The sequence below is a fragment of the Amia ocellicauda genome, chromosome 2, assembly GCF_036373705.1.
Source record: "Amia ocellicauda isolate fAmiCal2 chromosome 2, fAmiCal2.hap1, whole genome shotgun sequence".
Classification (NCBI taxonomy): Eukaryota; Metazoa; Chordata; class Actinopteri; order Amiiformes; family Amiidae; genus Amia; species Amia ocellicauda.
Window position 1 is genome coordinate 14,243,619 of NC_089851.1, and position 25,790 is coordinate 14,269,408.

Below are 25,790 nucleotides of genomic sequence, written 5' to 3' on the forward strand. Positions count from 1 at the left end.
CTGTCTGCTTAGCACCGCCCACTGAATAACGCATATATTAGGTAAATAACGAGAGAGGCAAACGCAGGTCTATGCAGAAACCAAACGATAAAGATGGCTCCGAAGACAACAACTGACAAGTTTTTTACTTTAATGAAAATGATGGATGATGAATATAAGAACGACAGCTTGACAAACGATGGTACATTCATTTATACTTTGTTTACATGAAGAAGCGTGAATTATCCTTTGTCAGATATAACTGTATTAATGCCTAGTATCTAAACTTTATATGCAACAACCAATGAAAAATAAACGTGTAATATGCATAAATGTTAACAACATAACGACACAAACCGCTTTCTGTAGCGTCTTCGGCTAAACTCTAATATAATGTAATAGGCTAACTACCTCACAAATACATAAAGTATAAATATAAATAAAGATGATTTACCATGCTGTCGCAGGCTGTAGTATCCTTGCCATTTGAGGTGCAGGTTCATTGTCTTGTGATTCGGGATCAGACTCTGGATCAAACACGTTTGGCTGAATTTCACCAGCTGCCATTCCTCAACATCGGACATTTTCAAAACAATTCCACACGTGTACTGATGGGGGAGTGGAAAATGTTTAAATATGCAAAACTGTCAGCCAATCATACCAGTGGGCGTTTACTTCCGCGTCTACAATCCACCACGCCTATTCAAACGGTGTGTTCCGATGAGGGGGCTCAAAACAGGACAAAAAATAGCCAATTACTTCTAAATTATGATGATTTTTGATGTAAAAATCTTGATGACATTATAAGTGGACCTCGGAGAACAGTACCAAAAAAAACCCCTTTAACTTTAACTTCAGATTCAGTTCGGCAAAGCACAATACACTTTTCTGTATTATATCTTTTAATTCTTGATACAATTATTTATTTTGACTGCTACCACCCAACACAACCTACCTATGTACTCTGCTATCTGATGCCCCAAAGTCTCATATAACCTAGTTAACGGAATGGCCACTATTCTTGACTGAGAAAATGATCAATTTATGCAGTTTGTATACCGTCTATAGTATAGTGTGTAGTGACAGTTACCATACCAGCCTTCCTCTAAAAGGAATGACTGTCCGAGAGGATACAACCTGTTCAACTCTGGATAAGAACAACTTCTAGTTGTCGCGAATTCTGTGGCAGATGATGTTGCAGTTTGACGACCGAGTTTCTCCCAAAGGTATTGGATGAGTGCTATGCTGGTTGTTAAAGCTGGTCTGAGAAGCACTGTGATCTAACACTGCAGGTACTGTAAGGACATTGTACTCAAGTGAGCCTAAACATTATATTGGACGGTGCACATCAGAGAACACTACTGCATGATGAGTCAAACCTGAACCATGATTTAAATATAAATAATATTTACTTTTTCAAATCTGACTCTTTCTTTGGGATTATTGCGGAAAGGCATGGACATTTGCTGAACGTGTTAATGTCCACTTAGGTCTAAATGTAGACTACCATTTGTTTTTTGTTTTTTTCCCCACTTGTGCTCTGCCAGATGTGAACCCTGGTTTCCTGAAGTGAAAAGCTTAAAAAGTAAATTACCTCCTGCTCTATCTAACCCCAGGCAGGAATGCTTTTTTCTACTAAGCAGTAAAGTCACTCAAACTAAGAATCCCACACGCCCCGTTGCACTGAAATTACTTGTAATTTGGTCATCATTATCACAAAATAATCTTGTCAGTGCAATCGGTTTACTTTTGAATTACAAATTATTTTGGAAACCTAGGGAGATGGCTCACAGATATCAGATATGCATTTTTTTTTCTTTAAACACTGTGTATGACAGGTTCTAAATGTATAACTTAACTACAGTATTAAAAACTTTTCTTGAATAGACAAACTCGTGATGGGGCAAGTGGGAGGGAGATACAGCAATGATGCATTTTAAATATGTAGATATTTCAATGTTGGCAAAGCACAGAGGATTTGTGTGTGTGTATGAGTGTGGGTGTGTTAAAATATTAATGATAAATATAGCCCTTGGCCTTACTTTATAGATTAGTGTGCATTAATTGTAAGACATTCATATTTTTATAAACTCTAGATAACAGTAATATTACCAAAAAAGATAAGGATTTTTTTTTTAAATGTTTTAAAAATGTTAAAGATTGCATATATAACAATGTACACAGGGAAAATTAATGCATACATACTGATTTTATAAATGCACATTTTAAAACATTTATAGTATATATATATATATATATATAATACACACAAGCTCATTTTAAGAATGAAGTCAAATGGGACAATTACATGACTGCAATATGCAAGGGTATTTTTTCTTGATATATTGATACATTCTTGATATAAAATTACAGCAAAGTGTGAATATATATTCTAAATAACCTTTTATTTACATGAAGTTGAAATTTAACTTTTTTTTTTTAATAAATGTAGATTGAATGACTTAATAGAACATGACTAAAGCGAATCATTTAATGCAAAAATATACCAAATACTGTATAAAGATAATTGACCTTCAACAGTAATTTGTAAATTATTTAAACAGTATTTTTAATCGTGCCCTCACATTGTGAATTCTTCAACAATATGAATATGTGCCATAGTCCCATTAGCTGTATTGCAAAAAAGTGATATGATACAATATTTTTCAAAGACTCCACTCATTTAATATACTGCAATGGACCTTTAGTCTGTAAGGAATCCTTTCTCTGAAATGGAAAATAATTAATAGGCATACCTGGCCAGCATCTTCCACAAAGATGACTGTAATATTATATTTAAGATGTGGGATACACACTGGTGTCCAAGTGAACCTAACGAGTTCACTTTTGTTCACTCAACAATTTTTAATTCTATAGCTAAAGCCAACAATGTGTACTTTGTGCTACAGCTCCTTCTGCCCTTGCTAGAATTACAAATAATTTGCTAGTTTCCGAGTGCACTTATTATGGGACTATCAGAGGAGTTTGTTTCAACAACACGTTAACTTTACAGCACTTATATAAAAAAAAAGGAGAAAAAACACACAAAAAAACACACAACATTATGAGTCCCTTGTGAACATACGCGTTTAAGAGCAGCGAAATGTTATTGATCCCAGTGTGACAAATCAGACTTAGGTAATGTCTGCAAAGCTCAATTTTCTTGAAGGCATAAAGAACAGCCTTTTTTCCCCCCACCAAATCGCCAACCATGGCAGATCAGGAGGAGAAATTATTGAGATTAGATCTGTAATATAATGTAAAACAAAAGGAATTAAAATGTAGCTACAGAATTTAGAACAGAATTTTAAAGATAAATACAAGTGCTAATTTTATACAATTTACACACCAAAAAAAAAAAAATGTATATACACACACACACACTATATATACACTTAATCGTGGTGTTGTTTGATTAGTAAAAAACAGGTGTAGACTTATTAGCAGCCCTATACTTCCGTTGTAAATTGATGGTACACAGTTAAAAAAGTAAATTTTATATATATATATATATATATAAAAAATCAAGCCTATAAAAGCACTTTCTTTAAAACATAAATGTAGTCTCCACATGTGAACCATGCATCTCTGTCCAATTAATACTTTCATTACTCTAGACACCTGCTATCTCAAGAGTTTTGATTCACCGGATTATTCCCTAGCTAATGAGGTGAATAATACCTAACGGTGTGGCCCCCAAAAGTGATGAAAACTAAGGAATGAGCTACAAAGAGAAAAAAATGGAACTCTTGGTATCTTGCATCTTGCCACTGCCCATCCCTCCCCCTCCAAGAACAAATAAACAAAACCTGAAGGGGTGATTTAGAAACCAGTTACAAAGTGCCAAAAGAAAGGGGAAAAAAACTAAACAAAAAACTGAGCAGCTCTAAAACCTCTGTCTTATGATGCCAAATCTCAAATATTGGGTCAGTTCCTGTTCCTGTGACTCATTTTCCATGCTAACATGCCCAATTTAAAGGTTAAAATCCAGGCTTTAGTTTCCAAATTCTCTTGTGAAACCAATAGTTTCAGGAATACATCAATTCATTCCTTGACAATTTATCATTATGGATATAAAATTATTTCACACTGCAGGTACTATTACAATGGTCACAAATTAACGGTAATGCTACTAAGGATGGGTTGAACTTACTTTTTTGTTTGTATTTCAATAATTTATTTGAGTAGAAGGCGAATTCTAATTGCACAGATCCTACTTCATCTCTTCAATTTTTTTTTTTTAAGTAAAGATTTTAATTGAATCTGTTATAACCTTTTAACTGCACATCCAGTATCAGTTATTATGAAAAGGTTTAAAAAAACATTAAAATAAATATTGAAGTAGTTAAGAAACACTCAAAGCTATATTGTATTTAATGCTTTTCTATAAGCTTTATGACTAATTCCCTAATAAACTGCCCTCATTTTTGAGACTTCAGCATCTTTATCAAATACAACAATGCCTTCAACACTGGCATTAAGTAGGCAATGAATGGCAAATAAAAGTGTACTAAGTGTGGCTGTTTGTTGATTTCTCTTTTTTACCCTGCTTGAATATGCAAAACGATCACCGTTTTTAATCAGCGTTTAAGAGGTTCAATTTAAATTGACCCTGGCTGAAAGATCTGGAGAGTGCCTGCAGCTCAGGGTAAATTACTGTCAGGACTTTGTGAGGCCATACCGGCCACGTCACTCCTGCTGCCAGCCTGAAGAAGTGCTCAAATTGATTTGTCATTACTGTACAGGGAATAAATAATTAATAAATGTAATCAATATTTCCTTCACATCAAAAACTGAATCAGGAAAGACCGGAGAACCGGTGAATTTTCTAAAAGTGCAAAATATATTTAAGATATTTAAGACAAATATTTTCCTTTATATTAAACTGCAAATGTCAATAACTAAGAAATCTTTGTTTTTAAATCACAATGTTATTAAGCACTTACCAAACATCCCCATTATGATTGTGTACATGTCCAATACATTTTCTGGCAAAGAATCTTAATTGCCATTGGTAGCATTTAAAAAAAAATTGGACTCTTAATAGTATAAATATAAATCACCAGATCCATGCAGATCACATGAATATAGTACATGCATAAGGCCCTACCTAAGTTGCAGGATGAATATTAAAAAAATTTGGTTAAGTAGCGGACGAGAGAAAGTTAATTTTTTGGTAGTGGTAATTTGCTAAAGTCTGAGCATCTTAAACACTGTTTATACATTTCCAAGCATTTCTGCTGCTATTTAAAGAAAACATCCCTTTTAGGCTTACTTGCCTCTGAAAAGAAAAAAACTTTATTCTTTTTAAGAAAAAACAACATTTTTTGTGACAAACCTACATTGGTAAATCTGCGGGTGTTTTAGTCAACTGATTCAGTCAAGTTCTGCGAACATTGAATGCCTTTAAAATGTAGCTATGACTTTTTACAGGCACTACATGTTAGCGCTGTACATCCAGCTGCAGTCTTCTTGCTCATGCCCTGTCCTAAGTTTAAGAATCGCATCCAGAGGGAACATTGCTCTGCAAATGTATGCACTTGTTGCATATTGAAAAACCTGAAAATCTTTAATTAATGACAGTCCAGACTGCATGAACTTTAGCCCTCATCTAGCTGGCCTTGCATCTCTCTCCTCACTGTAGCTGCTGTAGTATTCCTGAAGTTTGTCCACCATTTTCCTGAAGACACCTTGAAGAATTTTATTGCACATTTTTTTTTCTTTCATATTTTCTTCTGCCCAGTGTCATTGGATTGATGAATAGAAACAAAATGCACCTTGGAAGACTTTATCCTTTTTATCAATGGTTTACCATTGTGGGCAACAAATTGTAGGTCAAGTGGTAAGTATGTGTCATTTAATAGTGAGATCAGTGTGTCTAATATTTGAGTGTCGGATGAGATTTCCAACTCACTCTCGATGAACCAGGCGTAGTCGTCAACGTGCTGAGTGTGGTAAAGAACAGTCTCAAACAATAAGTTCTATCTTGTCACTACTGGTCCTGGACAAGAGCAACTTTATCAGGATCCATTTGATGTTTCTCGGCAAAGACAGACTTTGCTGGGCAGTATTTTAATATTTTTTCCACGGTTTCAAATTTATCAACTTGGTAAAAATGACTTCACCAGTGACCGCTGGCCAGACTGACCTGTGTGCGTTGCATGAATGTGTGCATTGTATGTTCTATGCACTGAATAATGGAAAGAGCCCCTTCAGAACTGTATTGTACACTCTAGTCAAGCATTGTCTATCATGATCATGAACATCTTGTTTAATTACATTTTCCTATCTCGTCAGGCATTTGATGATAGCTTGTGATACAGTAGACTAATTCATTAGCTTAAGGACAGTACTATCCAAACAAAATTACTGCAGCTTTTCGGAACCACACATTTGGGGTACAGTAAGGCTGTACAGTACATAATTAGCATTATCATCCGTTGACTCGTTCAAACTAAATGCCTTTGTATTTGTTCCATCAGCTTCTTCCTGTGTACTCCAGGCACCTGTGGTAAGTAATCCTGATGAGGTTTGTTAGGAATATGTTTTTGAATGTATTCTCGTAACAGTGTTATCGTTTTTCTCCAGCAGTATATTTGCATTCGTGACGGCTTTCACAAGTTCAGAATCTGCTATGTTTCGAGGGTCCTGACTGTCAGTACTGCGATAAAACAGATATTACTGAGTTGTCTGAGGTTTTGACTTTGAAGCCTGATCAGATGCAGCTTTGCGGTTCGCACTTTAACGGCGATCTGATTTTAAATGAACATCAACATTCCACTTACGATTGTGATCTACGGTGACACTGCAGGCTGTACAAAGTTTCCCTCTGTCCGCATGCAATTCCTCAAATATACATGAACATATTTAGCGGTTTTATAATCTTCATTAGGCTTCATAATTTTCCTGTTTTTTGTTTTTTTTTAATAAAGACTGTGACTGATGATGACCCCTTGGTGCAAATATTGTGGTAGAGGCCTAATATAACACATATCTGCAATATCTACAATATCACAAATTGAGTAGGGCCCTATGCATTATAAGTTATGTACTTAAGGCCTTTTCTAATCAATGATTACAAGTCACAGCATTCCACTGCAGTTAATTTTTGTCTTCATAGACTTCATAAAGAACGTAACAAAACCAACAGAATACAGTTACTACTCTTCTAACATTTCAGGTTCATAGAAAAAACAAATGGCTAAATTGATTTCTTGCTTTAGATGCTGCTACTCTCATCAATTTGTTTTATTATTATCAATTATGCTTTCTGTTGAGCATTGGACTGGTCATAATTTGTTTTGTTAAGTTTCTATTACAGAGCCCAAAGATAGTTTGCTTTATTCAGTGTTGAAACCTGTGCTAGTCTACTGCACTCACAGGGCCATATACATAAATGATGATGCTATTGTACACCCATAAAAAATACGATAGAGCGGCATTTTACATGAGGAATTTATTATAATAATTCTATTTTATTGGCTGCTAATAGTTTTAAATGGGGAGTTTTCATCAATGTTTTTAGCCTACAGAGATTTCCTCTCTGTAATCTTCATTTGCATGCAAATACATTTGACTCAGGTACAGAATACACAAGAGTTTGGCAGCTTTCACAGAAAAAGCCTATAGTTATGCTAACAGAAAAGGTAAAGGAATCCCCTCTGCACCACAACCCTTTAAAACTGCGGTTATGTGTTGGAATAGAGAAATTACCTAAATAAAGAAGCATCTTGCAGGGTATGTATTAAAATCAATACACTGCATGTGCCTTCAAACAGAATGTCAGCATAGAAAGATTACAAAAAAAGAATTTCTTGTATTCTTTTAAGGAACTTTTATTTGATCCTAAAATCTTCCTTTGTAATTTGTGTGGTAGTTATGACCCTGTAGTAATTAGCTGTATTTTGCACTACACAAGATTTAACATTAAAGACCTCTTGCAAAAAAAAATATAGAAAACAAAATGGTAAGATTTGAGAAGGAACCTGGCAGAGCATAGCTGCACATTCAACCCATAAACCAGATGTGTTGGTATCAATACTGAGTACATATTCATAACATTTTAATAATAAAATAATTCAGATAATTCTCATAATATAAAAAGCCAATTGGGAAAAATAAATAATAAAAATGTCATGACTGCAGCTACATTTATTTTTCTTGCCATTTCTGAAAATCAGTCAGTCAATAGATCTCATTAGGAGAGAGAGAGAGAGAGAGAGAGAGAGAGAGAGAGAGAGAGAGAGAGAGAGAGAGAGAACCGTCACTTTGTTTGAATAAGCTTCCACCTTAAGATTTGTTTTCCTAATTCTGTTGGTATTTCTCTGCAATACATTCATCATTATTCAGCTGCATTATAGCATTTTTCAAAGAAGAAAAAAAGCATTTGGAAAAAAAAGAAATCATTTGATTTCTGTGGCTCTAAAGAGAATTAAATACCCCCAAGGAAAAATTCTAGTACATTCTCAGTGCACATTTACATGCAGCCAGTGAAGTAAACATTTCCATAATTGCTCACTTCAGAAAACGTTACCCAGTTTCTAGGTACAATAACTGTCAGGAGTCAATGAGGAATAAAGAATTTTCCTGAATCCATGCACATAACCTGACTGGCATTAATAGCACCACAGCAACACACAAGGTAAGAAATGAATTACTGGCAGACTTCAGCCTTCTCTTCAGAGATAAACCTGCATTCCTTCAACTGTCTCCCTTATCAACTGCCTCCACTTTTACCCAGCAGCATCACACAATAGAAGCTAAACCGGTCTACAAATTAATTTGTAATTACTACTTTTGACTGCTCTACAAAGCAGTCCCAAAAATGCAGCATCTGGCGCCTGTTTGCCATTTTCCATCTGCAAACAGCTGTTCTCTCTAATTGGTAGCCTTGCTTTAAGCAGGACTTCCAAAATGGGCAAAAATGACTAATATACAGGTGAAATTAATGCAATTGAATCTTCTCGTTTTGTGTTTCCAAATTAGATGCTAAACCCCACACAACCTCAAATACTTGTTCTTAACATGCTCAAGGTGTGAATGTAGGCCAGCAAAGACAGACGCTCCCCAGTTCATGTAGTGCAAACATTTTCATTGTTCATTTTTTCCCTGTTTTCAAGATATGCTATTCATACTACAGGACCCCTTTGATTTCACCATGTCAAAGACAGTCATTTGTGTTACAAAACAGTGAGAGATTTCTATTATTTAATTGTTTTCCACTTGCACAAGCACGAGTCTAGGGAAGGCTCTAGCTTAACACGTACTGCAATTCAAACAGGCAGACGCAGACTGATTAAGATTTAATATCACATTCTTATGCTTTCCTCTGAAAGGCGCAAAGCATTACAGCCTGTTAGGAGATGAACAAAGGGCTGGAAAGAGCCTATGCTGGGGAAAGTGTTTCTGAATATGAAGCCACAGCATTATGCTGGCAAGAGACTATGATTTTAATCATTTCGGGTGGGGGAAAGAAAAAGTTCAAGCAGAAAAAAAATAAAGGTACAGGTTTTAGTGAAGTATTGTACAGTAACTGAAGTAAAAGATCACATGTTAAGGAATTGTATTAGCTGTATGCCATAATGATAATCACAGGAGCCTTTCAACTGGAAGGTGGTGATTTTGATTCCCCACCAGGGATTATTCAGATGGTTTAGTGGGTGGGAGAAACCTATTTGGTTAGTAACAAAATTGCCATGGGGAGCAATGTGCTAGTTGGTCAGCCCCACAGATCTCCCGCTGAAGAGGGATATGGATACAGCTATCAGAACAAATACTAAAAACACAGCATGGAGTTTAGCCTGGAGCTGTAAATTATGCCGATGCTTCATCGTTGAAAACTAAAAAGGGAGGGGGAATGGATGGAATGGAAACAATAGAGAACACAAGGCTGCTGCTCAGGTTAGTATCGAAAGCTACATTTTACAGGCATGCGGAAATACAATCCCCAATTTTCTTTAGAATCTGCTGTGCCACACTGACAAAGCCCAATAAATACTTTATACAGTGCTTAATATAAGATATGAAGCTTCAGGGAAAGGAAGCTAAGTCCTATGGGGTACATCTGCTTAGAATTCATAATGACACTCACTAATGTTATCATTACTAGCCCTGGTAAAAATACAGGGGTTACATTTGGAGGATGCAATGGATGCAGGAACCACACAATTTTCCACTAGAAAGACATCAGGGCATTTGTGCAAGTTCATTGTAGCATGAGCATACTTTTCAAGCCTTGTATCGGCTAAAAAGTGCAGTTGTCCTCTGAATAATGTTGGGTTTCAAAGCATTATCTTTTAGCTTTCTCAGCCATGGGATAAACAGCTTTTCAAAAATGACACATTCAAGGAGCAGGATACATTCAGCAGGCAGAATACGGCCAAATCTTTCCAAATACCAGAACAGGTCTGTGATAGCTAGAAATTTCAACAGCGCCGAGATCAATATGTAAAAACAAATGAAAACTGCTCAGCGTCTGTGAATGAAAATCCATTGGAAATAATTATTACACTCTTCTGTCTGCCAACACTTTTTTTTTTTTTATTATTTCAGGCATAAGAGAACATTTCCAGATTCCTGACCCCTCACTGCAGACAGGAAACAAATTACCTTCACAAACATTATGTTCATTTCTACAGCATGGAGTTAACAGAGTCGGAATAAATCCTAAATGCTGTGTGGAAAAACAGCTTCAAAAAGGAACTTTAAATGTGAATTTCTTATGAATTCTTTACACTGTCAAAAGTTGATTTTAGGGTATTCTTCCCAACTGTACTTGGGGCTGCCTGTTTGATAAACTTCATAACCTTCACAAACGATCTCCTCATTATAAACTTTTCTTGCACTAATGAAGTTAAAACTGTTTGGAAGAAGTAGAAGTTGCTGAACACAACCTCTCAATCAGTGTATGCTCCGATCAAAGTCACGTTTCATCCACAGGCAGAAAATAATGTGTGAGCTGAGGCTTTTGATTAGAGTGAAAAAAGGCATGCAGGTGGGTATGGGCTAGGTTGCACTAGATCATATTATATTGATAGCTCAAATTCCAAAAATAATCTACACGTGAGAAAAATGTGACTTAATCTACCGTGCATTCCAGCGTTTTATGAATTTATTTTTTTATACAATGGTCTGGTGAAGGAGCATGCTTTGTTACAGCCTGGACAACAAGCAGAGAAACAGCAAAAGGCACTTATTTAAAGGTCACACCACACAGGGTTCAAATAACAGGTTCAAAAGCCCTTGAGAGGCTTTGGAGGAGGGATTCTTTGTTTTGTTTGTTTGTGTGTCTGTTTTTTAAGCTTAGGTCACTAAAAGAATAGGTGTGGCTCAAGGGAACCCCGATCGAAATAACACCGGACAAGCTCACATGAAACAGCCAATAATATAAATGAGAAAAATAAAGAGGTATTGTTGTCTAATGCCACAGTCATTTCATGCTGCTTAAACTTAACTATATGAATCCGTATACCAAATTATTTAAAAGCCTGCCGACGTACAGCAAACTCTTCTAACTGGAAAATATAGTATTACCCTCAAACACTGTCATGCATGAAGATACGCGGCATCCTACCCACGGCTGAAGAACACTGCTTTAGGGACAAATGCGGGAAGTCTACTGAACAGAAAGCACATTATGGGAACAGTTGGAGACAGAAATTGAGAGCCGGATAAAGGAGGAAAATACCAATTAATTGCTACGTCGAACTACTATTAAATGGAGACCAGACCACAGCTGTGGATTTTCTTTGAAAGTCTTTGGATTAGCCAAAAGGGCGACTATTGGGAGAGGAAAAAAAAAAACTATTCTACCCTAAATAAAGCCACACATTCTGTACTTTAAGAATGTAACAATCATGTATGTGTATTTCTAAAGTGGCACCTATGTGGAGACACAAACTGTTAATATTTAAGAAGGGCATTGAATGAAAGAGCCTCCTGTCTTTTCCCATTGGGCGATTTATATCTAGCAGCAAGATGCTGATCTCTACACTAAAATTTGATCCAAAGGCATCCTACAGGCATAGAGCATCTAGGCTACTCTTAAAAAACCCTATTCCTTTCTATATCAGAACCATCTCCAGAGGGGATTTCCAGTAGCTTCTCCCAGGCACTTGCTTGCCCACAGTCCCACATTAGTGCAATCAATAGCACCAATTGGGGACACAAGATAATCTATAGATTCCTTCTTCTTGGTGCACTGCAGTGGTGAAAACTAAAGTGGATGAAAGGTGTTACCCTTGACAGACTGGGAAGAACTTAAATAAAAATGGATAAAAAAAAAAAAAAAAAGTTTAATTTTGCTTTGATTGTGCAAGTGTATTCATGTTTCTTAAGTGCAATAAAATTGCTAAGGTCACTATCAAAATAGTACAAAAAAAAAAGCCAATTGCCTACTTCTGATTATTTTGACTCAGTATATATATTTGTGATCTTTCCACATGTTACTATCAAAAGTTGATTTAAAAATAAAAGTTTCACTGTGCACACGTCCTTGATTTCCATTCCTATTGCTAACAGTTTTTAAAGCACACTGCCTATGCAACATGTTGTGGTGACACATTCATCCTGCTTTTTGCTGCTTCATCCAGTACAGGATCACAGTGAACCAGAGTCTAACCAGGCAGATCCAGGGTGTCACCATGGCACCCGTTCTGGTAATACATTCACAGGAATACCATGCCATTTCTGCCCAGCTGGAGTTTCTAGCGCTGTTTGTCTCAAGCTGATTCACTGTCCCTTTGTTTTCTGGTCATGGTGCCCCTAACAAATACCAACGGCAATAGTCCAGACTATGAACAACATACACAAATGATCACACTTTCACCTTCACAGTGAACAGTCAGGACAGCGTACTGTGAATTAATGAGACCTTCAGGCGGCCACCACACTGAGTTTCTCCCCGCGGAATCATACCGTTTGCAGTGGGACTCGGTACTCCACAGGATACGTCCCTGCTGTTCGTTACCCCACTTCAGATGGCATCAGGGCTGCCCAGCCATCTGTGTGCGTTGACACGTGTTATCATTGACTTGTTGGCAGCTACCCTACCATAAATTCCTTTTGCATGCAATCACCTACATACAATGGTCGCACTTGTGAACACACCTGTGTGGTCACTGATCTGCTCGGTGATGGATATCCCTTTTATGTTCACCATATGTGTCACTCTTCACTGTGACCTGTCAGCCACAGTGTCTCGCCCACATGGATTCCACTATGACCTGCACTGTGCTCTTCAACTTCCATCTGCCACACAGTGAACTTCAGGAACTCCAGACCCTGTGTAATCTTACAGATGTTTGTACATGTGATGTGGGGACCACTCCATATTGAAATGCGGTCAATTCCAACCCAAGTAGTTATAATGACATGCCTCTATATACTTTTTGATTTCCGCATGGTCACTGCATGGCATATGACCTCTGATTTTTTTTTTACCAGTAGAGGCTTTATACAGCAGAAAAAAAAGTTGTTCTCTGTATTTAACTTGACAAACATCTTAGAAGAATTCAGTTCACAAACAGCACCAAAGCCAACATTATGCCTGATTACAAAATTACTTTAATTGGAGATCCATTTGCAAGGCACCATGTTGCTCCAATAACAGACTCATTTGAATCGCCTTTGGAATTGGATTTTATTTTTTTACATACAAGCCATCTTAAGGTATTAAATTGACAATACCTCGTAGGGAATGAGAACAAATCCTCCTCTTTCGATTATTCATACAGAGTATTTAAATGAGTTCCAAATAATTCAAATGATAACTTCAGAAATGGCAACCTTTTTTCGTAAATGCTGACAAGGGGGTACAAGTATGATACCTTCAGGTTTTGTTTTTCTTTAGGTGGTCTTGTATCAGCAAAAAGCAATTTAAGGGTATTCTGACTCTCCAGTTGGAAACAGATATTAACAGTGGACTAAAATGAATGCAGTGCATTGTTCCTACCATAATGGCTAGCATTATTAGATATTTAACATGCAAGATTGTAATTTAGGGTTTTATACTTTACAATAAAACTAAAATGATACTACATAGCCTACATCAAACTAAACACAAAGGTAAGCTTTTCTCTCAAAATCAGGCTGCGTAAAATTAATTATCAGTAAATTATTCATCTTATTGATGAGCAAATGATTACATTTATTACCTCTGCAGATACTGCCTTAAAAATTAAGGATGTGTGGGAGGACACATTTGTTGTGGTGGAACAGATCAAATGTATACACTTCTAATAACCTGCAAAAGACAAATACCTCCTGAAAAATAACAACCCAAATATAAAAGAGCAACGAAACCTGTGAGAAAGAAAAAAATATATATTCTAATAAAGTGGGTATTAAATCAAATACAAATCTCTTATCTAAATACTTTGACTAAACTAACTTATTTAATTGCAAAATTGAGAGGTCCGGAGTGGGCTTATGAAGCTCAAATGTGTCCCAAATAAGCCCACAAGAGTTTTAACAGTAAATACTTCAATACTTGTATTGATTAAGCACTTTATTTTATAGATTACTGAATTCAGACCTCAAATACCCAACCTAACCAATTAAAATTGTATATTATCCGAGACTAATTTCCATCACATGGGATTGTTGCACTTGTAGAGGCAGTTTGCTCTGCTGGTGTGCTGGTTGTTGGGGTTTTGGGCTGGGGCTGTTGGGGTTGTGGAAGTCTGCACAGCTGCTTCAGAAAAAGGAGCATGATTTGTGGACACTTGTCTGTCTACCCGGCTCTGGCTCACAGGGAATATTCCAGTGCTCTCAAAGCCACCAAAGATGTTTCTGGCTTGAGAGCCGTGGAAAGCACATCAAGTTTCACAGGGAATTCCTCCTTTCAAATTTTGTCCCTGCTAATACCGGAATGGCAGTGCAGTTCTTTCCTCCATTACCCTGTGACCCAAGGATGCATCAATCGATTGGCCACCGATCGGTATCGGGCCGATATGGCAATAAATTACTATATCGGCTATCAGCCAATTGCTTCAAAATGGCCGATATTTCTGACCGATATTTCTCTGATGGTGCGACTTTTATTGCATCTAACTAAGCATCCAATTTGTTCTATTCTACTAGTGTAGTTTTAACAAAATATGAATGATAAAAAGTTACATGACAGTAACAACTTTGTGCATTTGCTGTGAAACAAACCATCCTTCTAATATTTCCTGTATTATTTATATTTCAAAATAAAAGAGCAAGTGGGCTTATATGGTACGTGGGCTTAATTGGGTCACTTCCTCTAATTTAATACTGTGCAGTAGCTGTGACAATTATTCAGGCAGTGCTACATAACATTTCTTATTTTCTTGTAATCTCTTATATTGAATGTGGCAAAGAAAAAGCTGCTTATTTGTATATACAGCACTCCCTTGCTGTAGTGCAAGTGTCAGGGGACATACAAAATGAGAGTTATAATGAAAGCATGTTATAGCGAAGTACCAATGTAACACTTTATTTACAAATGGTAAAGCCATCAAGACGCATCAAAGACACAGTGTACTAGTCTATGTACGTATTATTTTCTACTATTTTCTACTGATTAAAACCATCCCTTAAGTCTTACTGCTGTTTGAAGACTTTTTATTATTTTATTTTAAAATAGATAAAAGGTGGCGAGATGTCAAGTTTTAAGTAACTTATTTCCTCATGAAAAAGTTACCACACTTTTTATAACTTTTCATAGTTTTATAACCTTTCCCATGATTCACCTACAAACTGTTGAATGTTACACGTACAATATGTTAAACATTATAAACATTTATAAATTCTAAAACCAAGCCTGAATGTCTGCTGAAATGCAAAATTGATACAGATATTAGACTATGAAATGGCAGAGCTTTGCTTTTTGACTTCATCGCTTTTTTACCACTATTGCTAAATATGCAATAGTTAACAGATTATGACATTACTAAATTATAAGCAAACTTCCAAACAATTGCACAAGACAAGGACACTGCTGCAAAATCAGTCCCCAAAAAGGGAACTATTTTGCCTCTGCTTTAGTTAATAGCAGAGAGTGACAGGCCTTGGTGCCAAGGGGAAAACCACTGCACCACCATGGTGTGATGCAACTAAAAGAGGCACCCCTGAAAGTACACTCAACACCAGGAACTGCCAGGTGACCTACAGAGGAAGACTGAACAGTACAAACAGGGAAATAACAGACCAGCAGTTCAGCAAGGTAGGCATGTCTAAAATAATGTCAACGTTATTTAAAATAATTTTCCACTGATCCCAACATTGCTTTGGAAATTTGAATAACCTGGTTATAAGAATAAGCCTATTTTTAGTATACAAGAGTATGCCAGATTAGGTTTAGGTTAATTAAAATACTCATTTATTTAGTGTTTGTTTATTATGTTGCAAAAAGTACATTATACCTAGACCTTATAAAGAGGGAGAGTGACTTTTGCACCAAAGCTGAGTTTTTAAAATGTATAATGTGTACAATATATAAAGACAACATAAAAAAGACAATACATATAAATATTAATTTCCACCTAAACATATTTCAATAAAACTGAATGGAATTAATCAAGAGATTGAAAAAGTATAGCAAATTCTACACTGCAGTTTACAGCTTTCAAATGTTGCCTGAAAGTGTGAAGTTTATTGTAATAAATAAAAGTCATGCTACTTCTGCAAAGGAAGGGCACACTTTAATTATTAACTAAAATAATATAAAAAGTGTTTGGAAGAAAAGAAAAGCTGAACATAAGGCTATTGGGTCTAATAATTTGTCAGGTTAAGACCCCTATTGCATACTCAATGTTAAAATAAACTTCCAATACAAGAAAACGTATTTGTACATAAACATGTCTCAAGGCAGTAATTTATATGCTGTTTTTGTACAGTATAGGCTATATTTTCTACAAATATAAATGCTTAGGATTACGCAGACGTGTAAACTAGAATCTAGATGAAGCATCAACTGTTTACAATCCCTATGTTCTTAATTTCTATTAAAATAAAAATTTAGAGTAAGTATATTAAATAAAATTGCAAACCTCCAGTCAATTAAGCAGAACTTGGAAAAGCACTGGGATATCACAAAACATTCTTAATATTATACTGGCTAGACCTAGAGGATAGTATAACGGAAAATGCCTTTTGAAAAAGATGGTTTCTGCCAAAACCAACTCTAAATGACTGTTTGTGGTTCTGGCCAAGTGAGGTCTTAGGCAGAAAGAAGGCTTGTAACAAGCCCTTGATAATCGCAGTTGAAAACTGTCAACTGCCGTTTTTAATTCTTGCAGAGCAACTTCATCAACATGGGGCTTTTTTAAGTAACATAAATCAGGTAATTCAAACCAACATCCTGCCAATGGTTTTCCCTCAGAAAGCAATGAGAAATTCACAATTTTTCTTGGTCGTTAAAGAGAAATAAGGTTTCTGTCTAATTTTCTGCCAAGAAAGGGCCTTATAATTAATAATTATTACCCAGCAAAATAAGATACACTCCAAAAAAATTAGCAAAAAGATACATCTAGTGGTAGAAGCGGCAGAGTGTTAAGTATTGTTTACCTGTCAGCTGGCATTGATTAATCTTGTGTTCAGTGAGATCGCTCAGTGACTCGAACACCTGGAGGCAGCTGTCACAGCTGTGCAGGGCGTCCTCCTCTATCTCCTCCCCCTCTTCCAGAGAAATCAGCCTTTTCTTTAAATCACTTGCTTCACCATCCTCCCCATTCTTCCCTAGTTTACAGTCCGGATCTGAAAGATTTGGAAAAGAAAATAGGTTAAAACCATATACTCTGTGCTCCTTAACCAAAACTATGCATTACAATGTAGTCTGAATGCTGCATGACACCTTAAGAGACCGGGGAATTGACTGGCATGGGTTTCCATTGCACACTATTGTCCAGTAAGTGAAATATAATATTAAATCTGATGTGAAATGTTAAGTTATGTTATTAAAATCAATATCATAGAGATATTGTTGCATTGTTGCAGTTTTCAATAAACCTGATGATAAACTAGGTAATTTGCATATTATCACATACAATCTGAAACATACAAACATTTACATATTATATAAAGTGCAAATGTGGACTCCATTACACTCATTCCAAATGTTAAGCAGGACATTACAATGTTGTTCAATTCATTCAAGAAAAAAATGAACCCAAAAGACATAAATAGAGTGAAATTAAATGCAAAATAGTAATTATCTTGTACTAAACATCCGCCTCAGTAAACTGGAGTCAGAAACAGGATAATTGGATATACTGTTCTCAGTACTGGTACCCACTATTGACATTTAATAAAGACATCTAGAAACAAACTGCAAGTGAACAAGAACAATACCATATGGAACTGAATCTCCCTCAGTTTCTCCCATAGAAATGTTTCAGATAAAGCAATAGACAGATTCCTGAATAATTCATTTGTCCATAAGGGCAGCTCTAGGTTGCACACATCAATATTTTTCACTTTATCTTTAATTTTGCTTTTCACAAGAGGGCATGCAGTGTGGCTTTGTGGCTAGGTAATGCTACAAAGCAGGATTTCTGGATATCAGCAGAGGAAGTACTGTAGTAACTGCAATATTTTAAAAGTATTTTCAACAGCAGAGGATATGTATTAAATGTAGCCTCGTGTGGCGGGCGCTGAGAGAACATTGCATCTGGGTCGGCAATAAGATCCCTGGCCTTTCTTAATTCTTATTTATTTATTTATTTATTTATGAAGGCAATATCCCACAAGGAATAGTATTTGGCATTTCATCTGGGCCACCCAGGATCTTTAGTTTCTCGATGTTTCGATATATGATCACACCCTCTATTGTCCTCAACTCAAGGGAGTGAAGTAGAGGGAGGCTATTTTTTTTATATATATTTTTTTACAGCCTCCCTGAGCTCGATCCACACAGAGCAGAGGGAGGATGAAGAAAATGCTCTCACACCTTGCAGCTGCACGCTTCCCCCTGTGTTACAAAACTTCATGTGACTCAGATAAGACTGAAAAAAGGCACAAAAACATGTTCTGTATAGAATAAAAATAAAGCTTTCAGTAAAAGGTCTAGCTCTGGCTTAATAACAAGTCAATGTTAATAGATACAAGTGATGACATCTGCATCATCTCAAAAAAGTCATTCGCTTTTAAATCAATTTGTTCCAATCAACTGAAACCATCGTTCTCCAAGATGGTCAGCTCTAGTTCGATTCTTCGTCTCGCTTTCATAAAACTTGTCTATACAACTTTAATTTTAAAATCTTAACATTATAAGTGAAAATGATGCATGCTTTAGTATTTGGATCAGCATTGTACTTGCATAGAAGCTGACCAGCCCTCTGAGATGTATGTTAATTATTAAATGTTGAACCTGCAGCATAAGGCTGCAGGATACGGCACTGCAGTCGATAGGATTAAAGCTCAATATTAATGGCCAAATCTTTTACTTCTGGGTTTTGAATAGTAATCCATGTGATGCAGAAGGGAGCATTGTTGATTCTGCTTCGCTTGGTAGAGGTTCAATGCAAGAGTGATTACAATTCCTCAACCCGTTAAAAGCCAAGGTAATATAGCATAGCTTTACTCCTCTACCAATTGCTCTACACCTCCATTTTATAAGTTTCTACCACAGTGTAAGGATTTCTTCAGCATTTAAATAAGTGTTTCATTATTTCGTTTGAAGAGCTTGTTTTTCAAGATTCCTTTTGAAAAGGTCAGCTATAGTGTACAGAGGTTATTGTAAAATGCTATGAAAACAACAACTGTTTATTTTTCCCCTCCTAAACGTCTTAGAGATGGGATTGTTGCAGTCTGTGGTTTGGCCTCCAAGTGACATCCTAGCAGTCAGTGTGGTGTTCACAGGCCTGCAAGGCTGCCAATGAGATCCTGTTACACAAAATGCATAATGACTCAATTAAAGAATACTAAGGAATTGTAAGTAATTAAAAAAATAATAATAAAATAAAAAAATATTCTGGCACATGGCAGTTACTACATGTATTGAGTCAACCACAGAATAAAATCAATTCATACAAGCATTTGTCAGACCTGTTTTGTAGCACAAATGAGTGTTGTGCTTACACTGATTCAAACATTACTTTAAAGAGCAACGTGTACTCTTATAATCTCTAAAGTGCCCAAAAGATTTTTATTGCAAACGTTATCTGTTGTTTTCATTGGTCTCTATGTGAAAACTGGAAAATAATATATGTCAACATACAGTAACAGAACGATGGAAAGAGTTCATTGTTTTTAAATCAATGTTAATTTTACCTAATTTGAACACACCCTTTTTTGTTGTAAAATTAAAATATAAAGATTGTTCTTGCTGTTTAAGCTAATTAGAGAAATTCATTTTTATTTTAATCATGCTTGAATGTGGGAGATTGATCAAAATGCTTAATGGAAAACCTAATATTTAATACAAAACTGAAGAAAATAATTCCTCATTCCTCACATTCTCCCAGCTCTCAGGTACTGGATGACATTTATTATCAGATAAATCAGATATTATCAAGTTGCATTTTTCCCCCCATCTTATTCAATATTTCTGCTCTTTAATATTTATAGTTTTTTAATTGATGTTCTCTTTCTGCTCCTTTTCCCCCATAGGTCCCCAGCTCCCCAACAGAGCAATCCTTGCATCACCCCACGGGGTCTCCTGCTGTGAAAGGAGGGGCTCCGGTAGCCACAGGCCCCCCTGCAGCTAATGCCTGCCAATTCCCCAGCCCCTAGGGAGCGAGACTGCACCTCACCATCGAGCTGCATGGAAATTAGCAAACTTCATGCATTTCTAGGTTAGCTCCAATCGGAGAGCAGCAGTGCCAGTAATACAAATCTTTGTACTCCGATTCAAACAGATCAAGGCACAAACATTACAAAAACATAATAAGCAGCAGCTTGGTGGGCTCTACTATTCATTGGGTTTAGATATTTTTTAAACATTATACCTTTTGGTATGTTCTTAAGTCATTCCAACTGAGATCTACTTGAAGTTAAAAGAACCAAGTAACAAAGGCATAAAAAAAAAAAAAGCAATTTTCTGGCTACGTTTTTCATGCACATTGAACATTTTAATGTGTTTTGGGAATGTGTCTAGGTTTCATAGATGGCCAGATTTGTAAACATGGCAGCCCTGGAATCTATGCGATGAGAAGTTACCTTTGAAAAATCTCAGGCAAATATTCAGTTGCCCTATTTTTTCCAGCAGGGCCAAATGTGTTTAAAACTTATTGCTCTTTTTCTCTCCGCTAAAGTTCAGATCAAGTATTCATTTTTATCACCAGACATCTTCCACATAGATTCTAGTTATGGGAGGGCAGATGTCGACATAGACTTGATCAAAGGTTATAGCTTTGTATTTTATCTGAAGAAAGCAAGCAATCTGAAATATCAGGATATTAAGAATTAATAACCTTCATATGGATAGCCCTCATTATTTTAAAATGAAACTTTCAAAGTGCAGAAACGTTGTGGGCCATTATAATAAAAAATTATTCATAAGTACTGAAATGTGAATTCTGCCTCCTACCTCATACGGTATGGTGGAATAACTTGGGAATTAATATATATATATTTACAGTTGCCTGCCAATATTCATATCCTTGGTAAAGTTTAACTAAAAACTAATGTAGTAAAGACACTGTAGGTGTACATTCAGTATGCATATTTGCATTGTATGTATCAACTGCATATCGTTTAAGAATTATCACATATTACTCCCTTAACCATTCTTCCATAGACCTGTCATTTGAAGAATAAAAAGGGGACCTGGGACAGTTGGTGTACTTTGGAACTCAGTTCCTCAGTTCTGTAAATGCATAACAGAAGAACAGATCCACTCTCATGCTTCACATAAGGGATGACATTCTTCTCTTAACTTTTGCACCAAACAAACCGCTGGTGTGTGTCCAAAAAACTACATTTCAGTTTCATTCAAAACTCAATAGATGGTCCCAAATGGGACTTGGGAGTCATTCAGTCTCTTCTTTCAAACGTCACTGCATAATCACGTCGGTAGGATAGTAATTGTCCCACTGGCTTTGAACATTGTATCTTTTCTATTTCTTCTTCTTGTCACCAGACACCAGAATGTCTCTTGTCTTTGCCCATGATAAGATATGGTACTGACTGGTTTGCTTCTATGTACAGCATCCTATTATACCCAACAGCAATCAAAGTGATTTCCAATAGCTTCTATAAACTCCCAAATATCCCAGATTCAGTGCAGGATTATACTTACAGCTGTTCACATTTATTTTCCTTTAAATCTTTTTCTGAACCAACACATAGGCCTACCAATTGAATGCATTTTAGTTCTTAAAACACTGCTTAAAACAAAAGCTTCTGCTGTGTATAATAGTCTCTGGTCTCTTTGTTTCACCTCCTACAGCTCACCTTGTTTCACATAAAACTTTGAAATTCCAACAAAAATAGATTGTACTTTTTGTATGTGAAGACATTACACACTTGTTTTGTATACAAAAAAGCCATCAAAATAATATTCTTCCTTGCCATATTTTCAATTCACTTTATTTTTTCAGAACTGATCATATCATTCAATTCCACTTCACAATTGGCATTTTCCATTTCCTTTACATCTTTTTTAATGTGACATCCAATGCAGCCATATGTTATAAACACCTAGACAGAAAAAATGTGCTCAGAAGTGAGATAAGGCGAGATGTGAGATGACAATTGACTAGCCGCCAATTCCTTTTGAATCCAAAGCACTAAAGACTAAATGCAGCTGAACCTAATTGTGTGATTGAACTGAAATAGATTCAGTTGCCGTATGTAGGAAATTTTATCAGAACAGCTGGATTCATGTATGTATGCATTTGCACCACTTTTGACAAACAAGTAAAACAGTAGGCAGCAAAACAGAAAAATCATATTTACCTTTGTTAAATGGCCAGGGACACAGCAATGAAGAAGCTGATTGATATGCTTTGGTGAGAGTTACAGTGTTAAGTGTTAAAAGTTGCTAATGCAATAGAACAGAACAGAAAAAAATCACAGATCCTCTGCTTACACACTCCTACCAACATATATAAACCAATTATTCTAGAACTTGCTGATTTCATGGGAGAAGAATGATTTTGTGAAAAGAAAACAAATCCTAGAGACCGATTATTGAATTTGACAGCATCATGCTGTACCTTCACGAAGGCAACTTGAGGGTGAAGTATTTTGTTCTCCCAACATGTTAACTAACCTAAGCACACACCCACACTAAACTTAAATTATTCATTCAGGAACAAGAACAACAGATTTTAAAATTGATGTTCTGGCCTCCTTGGTTGTTCTATTCTTAAACTCATTGGAATATTATGAGATGAGCTTGAGAGAAGAAGAAAACAGAAACCATCACACAAATGCTTAGAAGATTAGTAGGATGTAACTGGAAGAGAACGAGTAATAAACTGCTGAGGCCGTATGACAGAGAGCCTAGCGTATACGCAGCTGTGACAACTGCAGATCAATAGTTATCACAGATTATTCCTTCTTCAAGATATCCATGTGTCCCTGTCATTTTGATTGCAAGCGTTTGTGCGTGTGTATCTGCATATACCCACAGAGACTGCCAATTACCAGGAAGGAAATGTCCATAGGTGGAATGCTGTTCTCATATCCTTTTCACATTCCACTGTAACAGGTATATAATAGTGTTGAAGATTGCCACATAATGACCGCTTTTAACTCCAAGTATATATGTAATACACTGTATTTTGTCTGAATAAAAGATGTTCATGGCAGCACATCAAACCTGATAAGATGACTGAAAATAAGCCACACACATACAAAAACAAGGAAAAGAAAGAAAACTGAAATTATAGCTGGGATCAAAAAAAAGGAGCGAGAGAGCATATGCAGCTGAAACCTACCGAAGGTTAAGACTTACAACTGTCAACAACAACTTCACACCAGGAAAGAAAATAGAATCAAAGCTACCCAAATGAGAAGCAGGCTTTGACCGCTCTTGCATAGTGGGAGAATATTTAACAAAGGCTCTTGCAACTCGATAACAGCACTTGAAGACCAAAGGAAATGAATAATACAGTATAAACTTTAGAAGTCATGAACTGAAAGACTTCCTTTTCAATATAGCATATACATAATCCACTGAAACACGTCTTGCTAGGATTGATCTCTGTGCTTTAACTGTATTATTTCAGAACTTAAACCGACTTTAGATCTCCTTGTATACAAGAGAATTCAGTCCACTCCATTTTACTGGATTTGACATCCATTTCCAGAAAATAGTTGGAACCTGAGACAGTCAGGATTTAAAAAAAAAAGGAGCATCATGTGGTTATAATTATATACAGGCGGCACAGTGGTAAAGCAAAACTGTGGTTCTTAAATCTGTGCAGTATTCACAGAAAACAATGCTGTCTCATTAAGCCTCTGAAAAGAGGTAAGATTCCGACTATATATTCCCTTGATGTTAAATAAACCTATGCATTCTCAGTTACATGAATGGCATCACCTTTTTCATAATTATTCTGATTTCTTGTACACTTCAAAAATGAAAGAGAACATCAGCCAAGAACATATCTGGGGGCCAATTTATAAACCTATTGGATGCTTTATGTCATTACATATTTCCATGTTTTCAATAAGTAAGAAGGATCCAGGCTGTTTTGAGATTCACAGCAACTTGGTAATTGTGTTCAATGAATAAGGGATAGATGGATTCTATTATTTATTGAGAACTGCTTTGATCTAAACACTTATTAGAACACTTCTTGTGCAATTCTGAAAATTTCAACTCAGTTATGACAACGTCTTCATATTTTTTTAAGGCTACAAAAAAGGCAAGTATAACAAATATGACAGCTATCAGACAAGGTAATATGTGAAAAGAAATCAGTATCATAATAACTGACATGAGCTTCTTGAGTATAGCAATACTGAAGTGGGAAAACTTACAAATGTTTGTTTTTTTCTGTTGTGGTTTTCTTGGGCAAGTCTGATCTAATAATATATACATTTTTTTGTTGTGGATTAAATTACGAATTAAAACCAGGCAAAAGATTAAGATTTTAATATGAGTTACATTTTTTCCCGTTTTAGGTTTGGTCTTTGTTATTCTAATTAGATCCATTTTATCTCCTGTAGTTGCTTTTGTAAGCTTTGAAATTATAACGAAATTATTTATGCGCCAAAATACTATGATGGTCTGCAAATTTTCTGAAAATGCAGCACAAAATTTGCATATTGTTAAACAAACTACCAAACAAACATATTACATACACAGGGTATCTGCTTTTTTGTGGTCAAAATCTGAACGCAATAATCTACAGCATACTAAAGACAGGCGTTTTACAGTTATCTGAATTTGCTCTAGTCCTTTATGGCTTTGATACTAAAGGAAATTCCCTTCATGCTCTGAATACTATACCAACACCGATCTGAAACCGCTTCACTTTTTTTTTGTACAGCGCATCCTACTTGAGAGAACAAGTGACACAGTCGCACAACCTTGCTATAATATAAAACACATGCCCATGACTCTGCAGCCACACATATATATTCATAATTTTCTAGGCACTGTTGGTATGGTCTGAGCTTTTGATTTAAAAATCCCTTCCATGACTCATGCCTTGAAAATCCATGACTGCAAGAAATGGAGAAAAAGAAAATCACTGAGAAAAATGTCTGTGGAGTATCAGTATGCTTCTGAAAATAGCACTTGCATAAATAAATAGTTAGGTTCTGACCAAATTTAATTCCAATCAGCAATTATATTTAGAAATCAAGTGCAACACAAAAGGCAGCAGTTTGCCAGAGCTACACCTTTAGGTATGACCAAACTATTCTATCAATGTTTGTTCAAGTATACT

At 36.0% G+C, this 25,790-nt stretch overlaps 1 protein-coding gene across 4 annotated transcripts in view; it reads right to left on the reverse strand.

The window, feature by feature from the left end:
• The window catches only part of znf521 (zinc finger protein 521), a 174,565-nt gene that overhangs the window by 130,090 nt on the left and 18,685 nt on the right, over nt 1-25,790 (reverse strand). For all 4 annotated transcript variants that reach the window (XM_066719568.1, XM_066719569.1, XM_066719571.1 and 1 more), the window contains exon 4: nt 17,512-17,700. In XM_066719568.1, coding sequence (XP_066575665.1) covers nt 17,512-17,700 — 189 coding nt within the window. The remainder of the gene's footprint in view (nt 1-17,511; nt 17,701-25,790) is intronic.